General features: G+C 39.6%; 1 protein-coding gene across 2 annotated transcripts in view; it reads left to right on the plus strand.

Annotated features, from left to right (window-relative positions):
- Nucleotides 1–18847, plus strand: part of Cph (BCL11 transcription factor chronophage) — a 115272-nt gene that overhangs the window by 55371 nt on the left and 41054 nt on the right. Inside the window, exons 1-2 of one of the 2 annotated variants that reach the window (XM_022086825.2) lie at nucleotides 790–1294; nucleotides 17743–18357. In XM_022086825.2, coding sequence (XP_021942517.2) covers nucleotides 1177–1294; nucleotides 17743–18357 — 733 coding nt within the window. In that variant the 5' untranslated portion in view covers nucleotides 790–1176. Of the gene's footprint in view, nucleotides 1–789; nucleotides 1295–17742; nucleotides 18358–18847 lie in introns of those variants that run through there. The other variant, XM_022086826.2, reaches the window with a different exon arrangement.

The following is an 18847-nucleotide window of genomic DNA, read 5'->3' on the forward strand; positions in this document are numbered from 1 at the left end:
CAAGTAAAGTTTCTTAATACGAATTACTCATTTACGTTTGTTTATGAAGTTATTCTATTTCTCAAGTCATGATATAAATCAGGAATGTAGTAAGTGAAGTGACTGGCTACGCACTGGACGACTGCACTTCGATTCCTGACAGGGGCATTAATTATTTTCCTTTCGCCACTATGTCCAGGAACACGTATTGAGATTTCTGCATCTAGGTGTTGAAGCTGCCAGGATGTGAAACTGGGCTCCCAGCTCTATCTAGTGTCGATGTTTATAAAGTGTGGAGCCTTACCTTCACGCCCCCTAGACTCAGTGACGTGTCATTTAGGTCTTTTCTTAAATTATTTCGCGACTCAGTGGAAATAGCTTCATTATTGATAGTAATTGTCTTTTGTAAACACAAAAGTGGACTTTGGTTTTATAATCACGGGAAATTTCTTTACTAGATGAAAGACTCAGTTGTATTCTAATTTTAATGCTTTCCAGCATTTAAAGATTAAATTAAGTGTTTTGTAGGATTTGAGATTCTCACAGCGGCGAAGACAGTTGTCTCCGTGATCAGGGCGATGAGTAAACTCGTCATCCTGATGATGGAGGCAGCAAGGCCCTCAGAAACGTTAATAAACTACGGCGCTACAATCTAGAAGACGGCCACTTTCAAAAGTAGTGTATTTCAGTCACTAATGAGTTCGTATCGTAATATTTTCCATTTGCCCCGTAGTGGTCAAACTGGTTCTGCAATGTCACTCATTTTATTTTCTCATATTGCTTCAGTATAAACATTCATCTGGGTCAGCGAGCTAAGTTGAACCCGCGTTTACCTGTAAAAGTTTCTCTGTGTTTGTGGAAGGGTTGAAAGCAAGTTGGATAGGGGATGGTGGACAGATTGAGAGGAGGGGGTGGATTGGGGTGTGTTAATGTAACAACGAAGGGGGTGGATGTTTATCAGGTCAAACCTGAGTTGTCCAGCGTCGGTTAAAATCCAGTATGTATCTTGAGCTCAGTGGTAGACGCATCCAGCCTGTGACTCGGACAAACGTTGATGTCATTAGATTGTCGAAGTTCTGTTTCGATGTCACAAATCGATATTTGCTTCTATAATTTTGTAATATTAATTTTATGTGTTAGATTTCGTTAAGGTTTTAGCTTCATGCATTCTCAAGTTAACGTTTTGTGTGATGTGTGATGGATAAGACTATTGTCAATGAAAAAGCGTGTTTCACATCAGAATCAGTTTGTGATCGAAAAGACGGAAACAGATTTCCTCGTGTCATTTCTACCTTCCATCAAGCTGCAAGTACCTGTAAGTTTATTAATTTTATTACCCGTAACAATTTGTTATTTTGTAGGATTTAAGTTTTCTTGGCGGCGGTGACTTCAGGGGATGTTGAGCCGTGTAGTCTGATAGAAACCGACCGACGTTTTAGAGATAGTTATTGCAAAGACCGCCTTGATTAAAGAGGCAATAAGTACCTCTGAAACGTCGGCAAATTTCTATGAAACTGCACCGTACAGTATCCCAGAAGACAGTAATGTTCACAAAATACATATGATATTATATAATTTATAATTTATGGGGTTGAGGTACATTTTATAAATTTGTGCTGTTTACAACAGGCTGTGGGGAAAGACCGAGTTACTGGTCGTGTATTTTTTATCTTCTGTTATTTTTGCCTAATTGCTGACTTAGTAACTGAAAAGATTTTATGTTTTCAGAACACTCCCAATCGATCAAGTATTTATTACGAACATAAAAAAGACGAGATATGACGAGATATGAATTATTACCATAGGGAAATTAATTACGATGCGCGCAGTTTCGGAAATTTTCACGACCCCTTACTTTTGAAAAAGTCGCTGTCATCCAACGATTCCTTCTACAGCAATTACCCATTAACAATTTCCAGACTAACCGAATGACAGTCAGCTTTTCAAGATGGACCCTGTGTCTTGTAGTTAGTATCTCGATTTATGGAACACCGTGTTGGCGATATATATAGAGGCCACTTGAATCACGAGACGCGTTTATCTCCAGGACTTGTGTCGTAAGGCGGAAGGCCCAGCTTCGTCGAGGACTGGATTTAAGGTTATGTTCGGAGTGGGCTTTGGGGTTAAGTACTTTGGCGCTGACAAATGTGACACAGCTGGTAGTGACCTCTGTGAAGGGGTGGGTGATTTCGTTCTCCTTTATTTCATCCCATATGAACCCCTAGTATAGCCAACTACCTCTAGCCCTTGGGTACTAAAGACTCCTTGCCCCCCTAAAGAGACCATCCAATCAGAAATATTCACGTTCGGTGTCTGTAAACCGTTTTGAACGAAGCTGATATTTATGCACCGAAATTAATTCTTTGTTTCCGGACCGATACTGACGTAGGGCATGTAGAACGTATGTGATCTAATACCACGTGGTACACGCGGCGTCTTCAGATCTCATGACACCTCGGGCATTTTTTTTTTCATTGTCTACAGAGCATGTTGTCGGTTCAAAGAAAACACAGGAGGGAAACTTTTCCACGTCGACCACTGATTGGATTACGATCAGCACAAGCAACCAACAAGGGAATCGCTACTAATATAATCAACCAATGAACGACCGTGAGTCAGTCAGTTTAGGAACCAAGTTTCGTTGTTTCTTAGCTATTCTGTGCTGGTATGATGGTTTTGCGTCTCCTCGGAATGTGTGGTCAGTAATTCGATTTGTAACACGAAGTCGTCTCTGACATGAAATACACTTGGGAGTCGCGTCGCAAGTCAGATGTCCCCGAGCTGAGAAGCTAAGTTAATGAAGACGTCTTGAACCAGGGTCCATCTTTCCCACAGCAAAACACGCTTTTTTGGGATTATCACAAAACATTCTCATACAGTCGGGAAAAGGTGAAGTTACATTTGGTACTTTACCAAGCACCCCGTCGTGAAGACGTATGTGGTAATGGAGGTGTAACTCCAGTCTGTCTTGACCTCGACACTAGATGTAGCTGAGTACTTAGTTTTACGCACCGGCCGGTGTACTTCCGGTGCTCATTGGTTAAAGGGCTAGCGACATGTTTCGACATGCATTATTTCATGAAGAGGTATTTTTCGAGTGATAATTTTCTGCTCATGTAGCGTGTCAAAATCACTCAGCTGTTCGTTAAATTCGCTTATTTGTTGAAGTATTTTTACGTTTCTTCTTAGTTCCGTGTAGTCATATGTTTCGGAGGAAATTGCTGCATTAATCTTCGCGGTAGAAATGTGTGACGCGAACCATAATATTGAAATCTAAACTTTTACCAGTGTCAAAAACGTAAAATTTTATCTTAAGCATAGCTTACGTCAATTTTACAAATTTGCTTAAATTCATCTTATAATTTTGGTGGTTAAACCGTGAAGGAAAGGAAAAGATAACATTAAGATTGATTCTAGATAGATAAATTGTAGGGTGGATGTTACTGGCTCAGGATTGTGTCTAATGACAGGCTTTGATGTTGGCGGCGTTAAACCTCGAGTTATAGTACCACAATAATTAGTTATAATCTGCTTAAAACCGTGTTACTTCTGAAAAAAGATGTGTACAGACGTATCTTTATATTTAAATGCGCATTTTGAGGTCAGTAGCCTCATTATATTATTCGTGATGTATGTTTTACAGATCTCTAATGATCACTTGTATTTATTAAGATGCTTTTTCGCTGCCCTCGAGTGACGCGTATTTTCTTGCTAGGTTCGTGGCGGGCTGTTTATTAGAGCTCCCGTATGCCCAGACTGACTTCTGTAGCCCATGAGAGGTCCAATTACCAACACGTAAAGTCATGAAGACTGAATTAGCAATGACCAGAGTATGAATCGGCTTGCAGCGCGAATTGACAAGAAGTCTCGTGCTAAGAGCGAGAATGACGTAAGTTTCAAGATGACTTCCCTGTTACTGAGCCCTATAATCGCATAGAAATTGTCAGACGTTTCAAAGCTGCTTAGTGTTTCCTTCATCAGGGCCGCATGTGACTCTAAAACGTCGGGTAGTTTCAACAGCATTCATCTTCATGTTCGCTGCCACGAGAATCTCGGATATCACGAGTTCCACTTGTAGATTCTTCAGAAAGGAAACTCGTAAGAGAAAAGGTGGAAATTTGTGGGTTTGATTCGTTTGCCTGTGGCGGGCTCTTGTGAACACGGTAATGAACATTCGGGTGACATAAATGATGAGGAACTTTTTGACTAGCTGAGAGACTATCAGTTTCTATAGGAGGATCCAATGAGTTGAAAATATATAACAGACTCAAGACTGAAAGTAAAACTTTGTGTTTTTTTTTGTGTGTAATCAATAATTTCCTCTGTCTGTCTGTCTGCCTGCTTATCCCTTCATCTTCTTCTTCCCCGCTCTCTTCACCCCATACTTCCTTCCACCACTGCATCATTTCTTATCTTCTCCTATTCCTTGTTTCACAAAAGATCCTGCAAAGAAGAAAGGGACCTTTTAAAGACATCGATAAAAATGAATCAAGACGAATGAATCTGCCACGAAAGATGAGTTGAAGGTCATGTAACGTCTGTTTTTGAAAAGAAAAGGGCCCCCCCCCCCCAAAAAAAGAAATGTGGTAAAGATTATATGTAGTCCTATGATAATGTTATATTCATGCGTATACGCCTAGTTGCTAAGCAACCTAAACTGACAGTTTCCGGTAAAGACAGTAAAGACATATGTCCACCGCCGTTTTGTTGCTAGGCAACTGTTTTAAGTAATCAGATAGACAACGATAATTGGCTCTTTTATTATATTATCGCAATAAATAAGTAATTTATTATTTCACGGGAAAAATTATGTTTATGTGGGAGGATAATATTGAAGTTGGTATTAATGGACCGGAATGGATGTTTTTGGATTGGGATAAGTAGGCTCAGATTTGAGTTTCCTAACTAATAGAGAGTTTCATGGTGAGTTAATTAATTAGCAGTTGTTCAGAAACACCTCGTAGTCTTGTAGATTTCAAATTGATGTTTATGTTTTTAAATTACTGTTCTTTGATTTTGTGTTAAGGATTTACATTTTTCACACTTTTTAGCTACTTTTGGAAAGTCATTAAGGAGCAATGGTGGAATGACGATCAGAAAGGAAAAATTAAATAACTCCGAAGAAAACTTTCTTCACTTTCACCATGAATTTCACCCTTGACTGTAAAAATGCGATGCAGAAAATGTAAATCAAGTTCTGACGGTTACGACTGTGTTAACAGAAGATTTCAAGAAGTCTGTGGTGGAGTTTCGCTGTACTTTGATGGAGTCATTAGGTCGGTTTTGTGTTGGTGCGTTTGGTGAAGACATTTTCACTTATGAATTTCTTTAAAATAATTATATGAACTCTGTATTTTCAATGCGTTGTTGAAAGATACGTAATACTGCAAGAACCTGTGTTTGTGTTCAACACATGAAGTTTCCATTCCTGTTAACATCTGAAAAAACCGATAATATTAAAAATAATGGTAATAATGATAATGTTTATGATAGATAATTCATCAGCAGTTTCGGCCCGTACACACATTTTTATGAGTAAGGGGGTTCTGTGGTTTTCTTCAGTCTTTCCAAGACAGTGACCTTTTCACTTGATTCATGATAGTTTCAGTTCGGTTTATGATAAGTAAGTTCAGATAATACAGCATCGTAAAATAACGCAATGGACAAAATAGAGCCAGCTGTATAGGAAATTTTACCAAAATTTTAGGTTATAAAGTAAACAAAATGTGTATTCTTTCCCTGTGCGATGTCATTATATATTTTTTTACTTGTATATATGTCGTTCTAGCACGTATAGTCACGCCTAATCAGCTCCTCCGTGTGCTCTGGAAAGATGACAATGAATTGTGGAAAGTCTCGGGGGATGTAAGGCTCTCACTGTACCGGGGTCTGCTTTTTGTATGACGTGTGACGAACACCCCGACCATTTCGCCTTTGCAACGTCCACAAACAAACAGCATTGCTCTTTTATACCCAATCTCACCCCCAAATCCATCCCTGTTTGACAATGATGTGTTAGACTCCCAACACCCGGTGGCTGCCTGGACCATGCAGGGGCGAGTAGAGGTCAAAGGTGGATAATATTTCATTTTGAATACAAAAATCTGAAGAAATAGTAAATGGTCTGAATTTTTCTACAGTTGGCATGACTGTAAACTTTCTTTATATCCTATACTGTGATTACATGGACGTCAACAAAACTTGGCCGTGTATGTATCGCAGAAATTCCTTGTTACGACACTTCAGGGCGTCTTCAGAAATGAGTTTGAAAATACGAAATCAAGATACAAACGCACCGACGTTTAATTTTACAAGTATGGATCTATATATGTACTTACTTTTGCATTTTTGTATTTTGCATTTTACAATATTCTGCTTAATATAATAATTTATTCACCGTCTATACACAAACTTAAAATGTTGTTAAAATTTACTTAAAATTACATAAAATTACATTTTTTATAGAATTAGATCTTGATACATTTCACATTTGACGACATGTTTCGGTGTATTACACCATCATCAGGTCAATCAATTTAAAAACTGTTTTTAAATTGATTGACCTGATGATGGTGTAATACACCGAAACATGTCGTCAAATGTGAAATGTATCAAGATCTAATTCTAAAAAATGTTGTAATTTTATGTAATTTTAAGTAAATTTTAACAACATTTTAAGTTTGTGTATAGACGGTAAATAAATTATTATATTGATTAAACACAAACATGACGCAGTTAAGATATAAAATATTCTGCTATTTAAATGTTCCCCTTTCTCGAAATGGTTATGAGACATTTTATCTTATCTTAAGGGCAGAACAGATTGAGGATGTTACGAAGAGGGGTGTAAATATTTCGGCCAGAGACACAAAAAATAATAAAACTAAAAAATATGTAAATAATGAACAACTTCATAATTTATTGTAGATGTAAATTCGGGATGAATGAGGTAGGGGTGAGACATATCACTGTTGGGGGGTGGGGGGTTGATCAGAAATCCTGAAAGAAAGAGAATACATGAGAAACATAGGAGTAGGTGGAAGGATAATATTAAAATGTTCTTTAAAGGATTGAAATGTATGTGTTCAGACTGGATTTAGTTAACTTATCATACAAGCTTAGTTCAGTCGCGGACTCTCATGAACGCGTTGGACCTTCGGAGTTTCATAAAATATGGGTAACTTCCTGACCAGGTGGGTAAATGTCAGCTTCTCAATAACTGATGTGCTGAATTGAGTAAGTTAATTAGATTTAATATCTTGAACGTTTTATGTGGCAGGTAATTATTATTTTGCTACCATTTTTATGTTCACACTTTGGTTTAGTAATTTTCGTTAAACACGACATTGCAATTAAAATTCTACCGGTTGATAATTTTCGCTTGCGTAATGTTATAAAAGTAGAACTGTACATCGCCGTAAATTTGTTAACGTCCCGACACACCAGCAATTGAAATGAAACGTTCTGTTGTTATCAGCTAATGGACTGAAATGTCATGTTTTGACGTTAAATGTCACGTTTCACAGCTGATAAATGTCAAAAATATGTGGGTTACTGATAGCAATCAGATCGTGTTGTCGGCTAATTATTAAGATTTTAGGTGCTCACGGTTGTGAGTATGAAAGTGGCCGACTTCTGGGTCATTATCACCACACTCAGAGCTCTCTCACTCATCGCTTATGATAATAGAGGCAGCAAGTATCTCTGAAACGTCGGAAAACTTCTACCAGACTGCACGACGTTACAACCCAAAAGACAGACATATTCGGACGCATCGCCTTGAGAACCTCAAGTCATACACATAGATTTCTAAACACATGTGTGCATTTTTATAAGCGTGCCTTGTTGATAGTTGCAAAATATTATAGTCCTTCATTTATGATTCGCTTGGTGTGAAGCTGTCAGTTCAGTTAAATTATGTCGGGAAGGTACTGTACCCATGCTTTTGACTTCTTTCAAAATTCTTTCTCTCAATTTCTGCTGTCTCTCCAGCAAACAATTCTATCCGGTAATATACTCAGACAAGAATAATATGCCTTCTCCCCACTCCATTACGTATCTTCCAATCGGAAGAGATGAAATTGCGAACTCGCTGTGTGGTCTGGTTTAGACCACTTTCCGTTCTGATTGCCTCTCAATATTGGAACACTGTGGGGCAATACGAAGGCAATAGAATGTTGTATTGGTTTGTTGATGGTGTGATAGCCTTCACACACCCCCTCCCCTGTTCGTTCAACCTACACCCTCCCCGTCCAGTCCAGCGCCCCCTGGTTTCTTCCTCGCATTCTTGAGTCTACGAGCCCCCATCCCTTAACGTCTGCTATAGTGTTTGGATTTTGGATATTTCTCTGACTTGTCGGAGGCTTTCTTGTGAAAGTTGGATTATTACTGACTGGAAATTATAAACGCGTAAAGAATTCCTGTTGGAAAGAGACCAGTTCGATGACGTATATGGGATAATAATATTAAAATAAATTTTAAGGAGGAAATGTGTTCGACTGGACTTCTCTGGATCAAAACAGGGACCGGTGGCGGACTCTTGTGGACACGGTTATGAACCTTAGGATACTATAAAACTCGGAGAGTTTCTTGAAGAAGTAACTTGACTTAGCCTCTCAAGAAGGACTTTCCTTCATAGACTTGGTTTATAGAAAATTATGTGGACTGGTAATTAGAAACATACGGAAAACATCTCTTTTACATCGTCAAATTTTATTTAATTTCAGCTTTCCTTATTTGTGACGTTAAATTTGTACCCAACGTAGCATCCAGGCACAACGGCAGTCACCTGTGTGCGAGGTTAAAGAACGAAAATATCATATTCGCTGGAGCCATGTTTGATTTCGAACAACTTGTTACTGCTTTGGGTCATTCCTTAGTACTGATAAAGTCAAGACATTTCCTCTGTCTGCTGTCTGGTTGTTGAGGGTAACTCACCCACTCCCTCCTACATAAAGTGGCGACTTCCCTTCAGCTGGAATTAACGGCGACAGAATGTAGTGAGTTCTAACATCTGGATTGTTTCCCGATTGGAATTAGGAAAGCGTCCGGTATAATTTCTTTATTCTTGTATTTCCTGTCTAATTTAATGCATATTTGAGATAAGTCACGTCGAATGTTATCAGGCACGAGTTTGTAGAGCTTTAATAAAAATTTCCCAGAAACAGATCGACGAGCTAGAAAATGTTCTTGTTTCAAGCCCAAGAAAAGAGATGAACAAAATTCATAATCTCCACCGTGTAGAGTTCTTCTTAAGAAGCTAATAGTTATTAAGCTGGTCAATAAATGTTTTTCTACGGAACCGGAAGGCTTATTACAGAGATTAGGTAAAAGATTCCGCCAATCGTCACTATCCTGAACCAGTAGAATCCACTCGACGACCTCTCACCCTGTTTTCGTAAGATTAATTTTAATATTATCTCCCCGTCTATGCCAACGTAAAAATTTTGTACTCATTTCTAATCTTCCTCACGCGTGCTACATTCTCCTTGATCTCGTCCTAATAATGAACCTACTTTAACTCATTTTCTCATGTATTTAAATGCAATTTTAAATATGTCGGTGTAGAAGACGGACACACAAACATTTTAGTTTGAAATAACGCATAAACATGTGCTAAATGTACGATTTGAAATACTCATGGCAACGAGTATGAAGATGACTGTATTTTGGGTTGTTATGCCTTGTGGTATGGTAGACGTTTACAGATGTTTCAGAGGTGTTTACTGCCTCCATCATCAGGGCGATGAGAATATATATATATCCTATTTCAACGTCTTCAGCTTGTTGGCCTATGTTCCATTCGTTATTTCTCTAGTTCTAGAAATATTTACGTGTTTGTTCCTGATGAAGCACCGTATACAAATGATCGAAGCACGAGACTGCAGTATGTCAGTCTGCATAATAGAATACGCCTGAAGGTAGACTGTCCGCTTCCCTTGACGCACGGTAAGAGGTCAGCTTCGGAGTGTAAACGTAGGACATCGTGACGAAGTTTTCGACCGGAAGCTCGGAAGAATGTTGCCCTAAACATGGGGATGACATGTAACACTCCTCGTCCCTCAGTAAACAAGCATTGAGACAGGGGTTGGTCTGGAGGATACAAGGGTAAGGTGGGAGTGAGTGTCTCTGTAAATAGGTCACTGGGAAAATACAATATTCATGGAACACGGAATCACCACTGTAGGGAAATTCTGGTTTCGAGAGAACTCGATACATTCTGCGTATGTCAGGTTTTCTCTTCTCTGGCTGCGAGCGCTTGCAGACTAAAGTAACTCACACGGAAATGCAGAGTCGTTTTATAGCTTTGTCCTTTTTGTTCCGTGAATATCTTCAGGTAATGAGCTACAAGTTGTGAAGAAGTTTCCTTCTTATTCTTTTCAAAATGCAACAGCGGATTCTTATTTGAAAATTTCGCGTGGGAAACTTATTGTTTGTAACACAATTGTCTGACGAGATGAACCGGCTTAGTGTCACGCTTTTGCTGTTATTCCCTGTGGAACGAATACAAAATACTTCTCTCTTTCTCAGTAAAGAACTTTATAATTTGTACTGATTGATGGATGAGACATGTAGCACGCATGTGGTGATGCACAATTTTTAGTTACAAAAGCTGAAGGAAATTACCTCTTGGAGGCCGAAGCCTAGATGGGAGGATATTATTAAAATGCACCTTAAAATTGTAGGGCTACGTCTATTTGGTTAATGTTAGAATCCAGTGTTGATTTTTGTAAACACAGTAATTAAACGTTTGGTTCAAAAAAGGCTAGAAAATTTTGACGAGTTAAACTATCAACTTACTTTAATATCCTGAATTCGTTTTAGGCTCTGAACGAACTATATGTTTTTCATTCAATTTTTATGACTCTCAAATCTGGCAAAGTTTAGGCGAATTGACGAAATAATCTTGTACTTCTGTGCTTACGGTATACAGTTCAGCTTGTTCACCGACAAAATCTAAATCAATATACGCACGTAGCCAAATATTATACTACGTAAAGCCACAAATTCTTTAATAGTATTACCGTGGAAACGGTTGTAACAACATAATTGGAAATATTATCACAATTTTCTTGTAATATAATAAGTTGAGGATGCTTTCGAAAGTTTATTAAGTGTATACACATTCAGATAAAAATAATTGTTGTTGAATTTGAGACAGAGAGTGTTAGGTGGATATTTCTGATTGGAAGAGGACATCTAGGAACGTAGAAATGGTATCTAAACATTGGTGAAAATTGGCACGAATTTTGAGAGTGAATAGATGGCAAAGGGTGGGATTAGGTGTGGCTGATTTGTCAGTCATACTGTGCTTCGGTCTGGTAAATGGCATCTGCAAAACCAACCTCATTGTCTCTTCAAACGGATCGAGTAGGGGGCGTGTATCATCGAGTCTTACAGAGGGACATATCCTCTGGGATACAGATGGTCGATACGGCTCGATGATTATCGATTCATATTCTCAAATATATTTTGGGTTAACTTAAACAATTGTCCTAATCAGAATATGGCTTGGACAGATTCGTGTTGTGCAATTTCACTGCCCAGGAAAACTATATTCATTTAACCCTCTGAAGCCGAAGATCGTCTGAATAATATTTATGAGCTCAGTGCGTACCGCAAAGAAAACACAGCACTTCACCATTACAAAGATAAACTGGTCGACGCTGTTTGAGGATATAATCGCTGTTTCCAGCGATAATTATACATGACCCATGAATAAAAATGCAATCATTACTGATTATTAAAGCAGCTGGGACACTGGGCTCCAAATGTTTAAACGACAAGAATTTTTCTCTCAGTCTCTCTACCTGGTATATTCGTGAATCTCGCCAGCTCGTTCTGCATTCCTGAGACGTACGTTACCATGGTAAAATCTGCCAATTAAATGTACGTTGTATCTTGCACTAAACAAAAAACATCAATCCATCATACTTCATATGAGTTACTATTTTCAAATCGATCACTATGCATTGAGCTGAAAGGTCTCCTAAGCATTTCTTTTTCTCTGTGATTACCACAGCTAACTTATCAAGAACGTTTCTCATCTTCTGTAACATGTACCAGCTTGTGACGCTGTAAACAAGATGATAAAAAACAAAAGTCTCAAAGCATTTTGTTGTTCTCAGTTGCCACCAATGGTTAGATACTTCTTTAAATATTACCTTCAATAAGTCACAACGTCTTTCAGTTCCAGCTGACAATTTCGTCTCAAAGAAAATAACAGCTTCCAATATTTCTACTAAGAGCCATATAAATAAATCAATGCGGTGTGTACAAGACTATTATTAAAGACAATGTACAGGACTACTACTTAATAAATCTGAAAATATTTTTTGTAACATTTAACTCTGTGACACTTACGGAAAACGGAATAAAATATTTTTTAGTAAACAATTGGTCTTGTTTCATGTTAATTAGAATATATTTTGGTTGGGTGTAAGTTTGATTAATAATGTCTCAGATACAGGCTAGTTCTTACATGCTAATTTACCTGAAGTAATAAATTTATTATATATACACTCGTATTATTTTAATTTAAAGGATTGATTAATAGTACCGTACGTTAATTCTTATGTAATGTGGTCAGTTGACTCTATTTGTATTTTGTTAGAATAGCCACGGTGGTCTAGCGGTTAGAACGCCGGCGGTGCCCGAATTTATAACTTGTGTTGGGCAAGGCCGTGGTCTAGGCAACACGGAGTTTTCCTCCGTGGCATCCCAACAATTACTCCATTCACACACAGAAGAAGGCAATGGCAAACCACTTCTGGATCATCTGCCAAGAACGTATATGAACAGGTCCCAGTCCGAGAAAAGGATGGAAGGATCCTGTTCATATGGACCTGTCGTCAGACAGAACACTAAATAATAATAAGATGAGGTGGTCTAGAGGTTAGAACGCTGGCCTTGTAATCCTGGGGTCTCGGGTTCGATTGCCGGCGGTGCCCGAATTTATAACTTGTGTTGGGCAAGGCCGTGGTCTAGGCAACACGGAGTTTTCCTCCGTGGCATCCCAACAATTACTCCATTCACACACAGAAGAAGGCAATGGCAAACCACTTCTGGATCATCTGCCAAGAACGTATATGAACAGGTCCCAGTCCGAGAAAAGGATGGAAGGATCCTGTTCATATGGACCTGTCGTCAGACACAACACTAAATAATAATAATAATAATAATTTTGTTACACTCTGGTGTTATCTTTTACACACGAAATAGTAAATTAGGAAAGGATTCGCTGGGCTTGGATCATTGCTGGCTCTTGGAAAATCACATATTTGTCTTTAAAGTGAATATGATGCATATTCCATGGTCTGCAAACGCAGAAGACAGATCCCATCCATTGTCTTTTCACCTACATCTGCTTTTTTTTTTCCTGTATGAGTGAGAGGCCTCAGCTACTGTCATCTGTTCTTCTAAAACACTGATCAAACAGCATCAGGGTGCAAGTTTTCTTTTGTTCATTCTCTCGGAGCTCTCCCGTGTCCATCTTCTTCCTTAGGCACTCCTAGCCCTCTCAGCAGCCGGCAACCCCTTTTACCGTCCACAAGCTGCAGGAACAAAGACCAGGACAAACCAGGACAAGGAGCGTGAAGTAGCTGGCCAAACTCTGGGATGGCGGAGGATCCGAGGGTGGAAGGGGGTGGTATTGCTTTGTCCGTATTCCACCCCCTTTAACACCCCCACGGACGTCGTGATCGATACACCCTCTTGCGACCACAACCATAGGCCATGGTGGGATGAAAGGGGGAGGGGGTGTTCTATTATACATCGTGCCCCCCTACCACCATCCCCCCCCCCGACTCTTATGGTCTGTGCCTTTATTTAATAAGAGGATATAGCCTATATTTTAAAGAAAGAAATAAAAACTGACGGGGACATTTCACATAGGTGATTCATCCTTTTTTCGGACTCCCCTCTGGAATTAAAACATGGTAAAGTCCCTCCGCTAACGAAGTCTACCCCCTGCCTAGATGAGGGGGTCAGAACATCGTCTACTCAACCCCCCACCCCCCGAAGCCCAATCCCGCCTGTCGATTTTATTACGATTCGCTGTATGTAGTGTCCGGTCGGACTTGAACGCGAGCCATGGATTGTAAAACTGTGTAAACACAGTCACAGCTACTTTTTAATGATAACAGGTGAAATATTTGTACAATAATTTCCTCCGTTGTATCGCTAATCGATCTCTTTTAGGCACTAATAATGTATTCAGCGTTGTTTTAAGACATCCTCAACATTTGTTGTTGTTGTTGTTGTTTTTTGCTACAAAGAACAAATGTAGACAGAGATCGATGGAGTCTGAAACTGTACGTTTCAGAAACTATCGGGCTAATATTTTATAGTTATGAAGTTAAATTTCACCAACTTGTGCTAGTGTTACTATTAATAGTTCATTGTCAAGACTGAAATTCTAGTATAATAAAAATTTAAATATTTTTCAGTCCACACTGTCAACCATTTCATTTAAATTTTAAGTCGGGATTGAAAGCTGGCAACACAATCAGTTGGATTGGTCTTCGTTTCAAGCAGGACAAATGGATAACTGATCGGCCAGTCACACATGCAAATGGGGACCGAAACAGCGAATGAGTCACAACATGGGACACACACAGACAAAGAGCGATATCGGGTCCATTGGGAGGGTTGCATCACATGTAAATTAGGTTTATGTTCATTCTAATTGTACTTCAGAACGAAGTAGGATGTTTTAATGTCACGAATAACGATTGGTGAAGGTAAAATATTTATTTCAGGCAAGGAGTAAGCATAATTTACCTTGGGGTACCTAAGACTTTAAAAAAGCTCAGTGGTAACTAAGTACACCACTCGCTTTAACCTTCAGTAACTCCTCGTTTTGTCGATTATTTCCTTAAAAAGTGTTAACTAGTTAATCTTTGTCATGGTGAAGTTTGTGAAAACTTCATACTTTAAAGGGTTGAAACGAAACTTTATTAGATTGTGAGATGTATTAATTTTAAATATGCTGTATTATTTGAGTATTACAGTAGATTTTTATTATATTTTAGATAAATAAAATATTTAGTTTATGAAATGAATGTCTAATATTAATGTAGGTATATCACTCGGAATTGGAGAGGAGTTTATTACATAATAATTACTCTGATAATGGAAATAGTAAGTTCCTCCAACACTTCGTTCACGACTTACCAGACTAGGTTACATGACGTAACATCCTAGTTTACAGAAATCTCTATACCTAGACCTTGCTTTTAAAAAGCATGTTATAGTCTAACAGATGATACAGCGTTATTAAATAACCTGTAACCAGAAGAGAAGATTTAAGTCTTGTTTTATTTCTTGTTATATCAACCACAGCTAAAACAATCTCCATTTGTTTATATTAGGGAATTATGGGAGCCATTTTTGGTCAAACCTTGACAGTTACTTCGTATTTTGAAGGTTACCATGGCGACATTGAATGCTGTTCAAGAAACAATTGACAGTGGAGAATGTAAATTTCACGTCTTTGAGTACTGCATGTAATATCTCAATGACAGGGAGAAAATATAAGCAGGAGGAAAGAGGACAAAGAAATGAAGGAATGAATCAAAGAGAGAGGATGAGGAAAAAGATGTCTACGTAGTGGAGAATTGAAGACAATAGGAAAAGTAGAGGAAGGAATAGAGAACAAAGTGGAGGAGTGAATGAAGTAATAAATAAATAAACAAATGAAGTAGGAAATGAGGAAAGGGTGGAGGGATTTGTTGGAAGCAGAAACCGTCTATTCCATCAACTGCATTGATCAGTGCAACGCGTGTCGTTCTACTGTCAGAAGTGACGAACCAGAAAATTGTTAAGAGTTGGCAAACCGATGCTTTTGCGTCCAGCTGGATACAGTGTACCAACTGCAGAGGGAATTTTCTTCGTGCGTGTGTGTGTGTGGAGGGGGGGGGGAGGGGATTTGAAGAGGAAATTGTCCCGATCACGTATTTTAACCAGGGGGGGGGGGAAGGGAAAGGTTTGGATGGAGGTCCTTGATTCCACTTTGCCGAGCGTTTAATTTTAAGTCCTTGAACATTCAGCTTACTTCAAAGCGATGTCCTCAGACTGCAGAAAGAAAGCTGACAATGCGATCGTAACTGAATGTCCCGCGGTTCAATTACGTACTTCTCTCTCTCTCTCTCTCTCTGAGTTTTTCTGTCTCTCATTTCTTGCCTTCTCTTTCGAAGCCTCTTAACCTGACTGCCTACTGTAATCGATTTTTCAGTCGTGCCTGAAATAGAAGCTTCATAATCTGTACCCTTCACCAAATATTAGGGTAATCACGGACGATTAGATTAACAGGATATGTAGCACGCATGAGACAATATTTTTGGTTGGAATTTCACTCCAGATACTTAGGTGTAGTTGGAAGAATAATATTAAAATGATAGAGCAGTGTGTGAGGTTGTGGATTGTATTAATCTGGCTCAGGATGTGACTGTTACTGATTCTTAAAAGTACTCTTCTGTGTCCTTAAAAGGAGGATAATATTTTGACTACCGAAGTATGTAGATGGTAGCTTTTCAAAAAATTCCTCTGCTCCAAGGAGTTAGACTGGCCTTAAGCTTTGTGTTGGCACAGAACATTCACTGTACACTGGTTGGCGGAAGGTAACCCTCAGTTAGCTGAATAGGGGTGCGGGTATAGAAACTTGGCGCATGTCACTTTGTGACTGGAAGTGCGTAGGAGGGTCAGTAGTCGCTATTGGTCAGTGTGTTGGTCACTTCCTCCGCTACTGGCATCGATCTCATCAACCCATCCAAAAGAAGTACCTCGGAGTAGCCTCATGGTATTCCAGTGGGGGCGTTTCTGGGGTAGCTCATGCGCGTCGTACTGGATGGCCCCAACGACAAGGATCACGAACACAAAAGGAGGATTTGAGGTTCTGACGGCGGTCAGAACGAAGATGGCTGTCTTCTGGGTTGTAGCGCCGTGTATCCTGGTGGAAGACTCCTGACGAATCAGTCGTCCTTCCTTCCACAATCATCGCCCTGATGATGGAGGCTGGAGAATGAGGAGTACTTCTGAAAAACTGGTAAATTTTTATCAGTCTGCATGACGCTGCATCCCAGAAGACAGCCATCTACAAAGGCTTATAGCTAATCTTCCGAGTTGTTGAGCCAGGTAGCAATTTGGCTGTATGCCACCGTTTCAGAGGGAGATACTGACTTCGTTTTCAGAGTTTATCAGATTAATGTAACGTCTGTTTAGTCCGATATTTCTCTCACTTTATGGTTCAAGGTCAGTGGGTAACGAATAAATCCATAACTAACTAAATCCATTGATTACAGGCCTCATTGAGAAACTATTAATCACTCAACAAGTAAAGAAAATGTTTATCTTCTATGCAAGACAGATATTCATTACACTGTTCAAAACATTCTGTATGTTAACCCTATCATGAGACACCTGATTCCAATCTATTATTAAGATACATTTTAATATTATCATCAATCTATTTATTACGCACTGACTAATTAAAAATGTCATAATACGGTTTTATACATTGATAACAGTTAACCCTCTGATGCACGAAGCTCGTCTAAATAATATATAAGAATTCAGTCCGTACCGCGAAGAAAACACAACACTTCACCATTACAAAGATCAACTGGTTAACGCTGATTAAGGAAATAGTAGCTGTTTATAAAGAGAATCATTTGAGACTTATAAATACTTTATATTGGCGAAATGCAGAGTTACTGGATGTTAAAACAGGTTTTAATCAACCAATTTATTTTCATGCTGTTTCAGCGGACGCTGAAGTGGTCCACCAAGACATACTGACATGTGGGGTGTGTCAGAAACCGTTCGCTCTGGCGGACATAGTGAAGTTCATCCAGCACAAAGTGCTCGCTTGCAACAAGGAGAACTACTCGCTCGGTTTCTCCGGAGGCGACCATCGCGACGCCAACAATACGGACAGCGACGACGGGGACGGCGGGAGTGGAGGGGGCGGAAGTGGCAGTTCCTCACTTCCGGTTCCTCTTGGCGTCGTCAATTCTCGTCGGCCAAGTATATCGGCACCGATAAATAGCAAGAAAGCCGTTGCAGCTGCGTCTTCGTCATCATCAACCGGTGTCTCTACCCCGGCGAGGATACTGTGCACTCCTCCACCATCTTCGCCGAGGATGCTGGGTCCCTCAGATATCCTTATGGGCGAGCTGCCTAGCAGCACGCCGAAACGTCGGGCTGGGAGCAGCAGTCCTGCTGGGAAAGCGGACGATCTGAATCATAACCTCAAAGACGAAGATCTGAAGCCGAGGATCAAGCAGGAACACCTAGACACGGGGTCATCGCCAGACGAGGCGGTCGTCAAAAGGATCCGGACGGACTTCGTCGATGCCGAGTCCAACACCACGCATTCTGGTAAGTCTTGTTATCATCCACTATTTTATTACGCAACTGAAAGATCCAAAATATGCACCTTTTGACCCCCCCCCCCAAGTGAGTCCATTTGTCAGGTGGCATGTAAGAATCCGAGAAGCACTGTACGGTTTTTCATGAAACGTGATACTAGACAGTTTTGCTAAAATATGTCGACACATTCCAGTTTTCTTTAAAATCAATAACAATATCTCATAATTTTCATCATAACCCCCATTCCTTCCTGTTATTCCAATAAGGGAAATCCTACGTGGGGATCCTCTGAAAATTGAAGACATCGCCCAAGAATGGGAATCCTACGTGAGGGATTCCCTGAAAATTGAAGCCATCGCCCAAGAAGGGGGATCCTACGTGGGGGATCCCTGAAAATTTAATCCATCGCCCACAAATGCAATGAACCTCAAAAATCTATGACGTCACAGAATCATTCACAGACGCCAAAAGATAAATTCTGGCGAATACGCCAGAATTA

This window comes from Zootermopsis nevadensis, unplaced genomic scaffold (assembly GCF_977971745.1).
Source record: "Zootermopsis nevadensis isolate Lab colony 2312 unplaced genomic scaffold, Znev_1.0 Znev_ptg000032l, whole genome shotgun sequence".
In the NCBI taxonomy this organism is placed as follows: Eukaryota; Metazoa; Arthropoda; class Insecta; order Blattodea; family Termopsidae; genus Zootermopsis; species Zootermopsis nevadensis.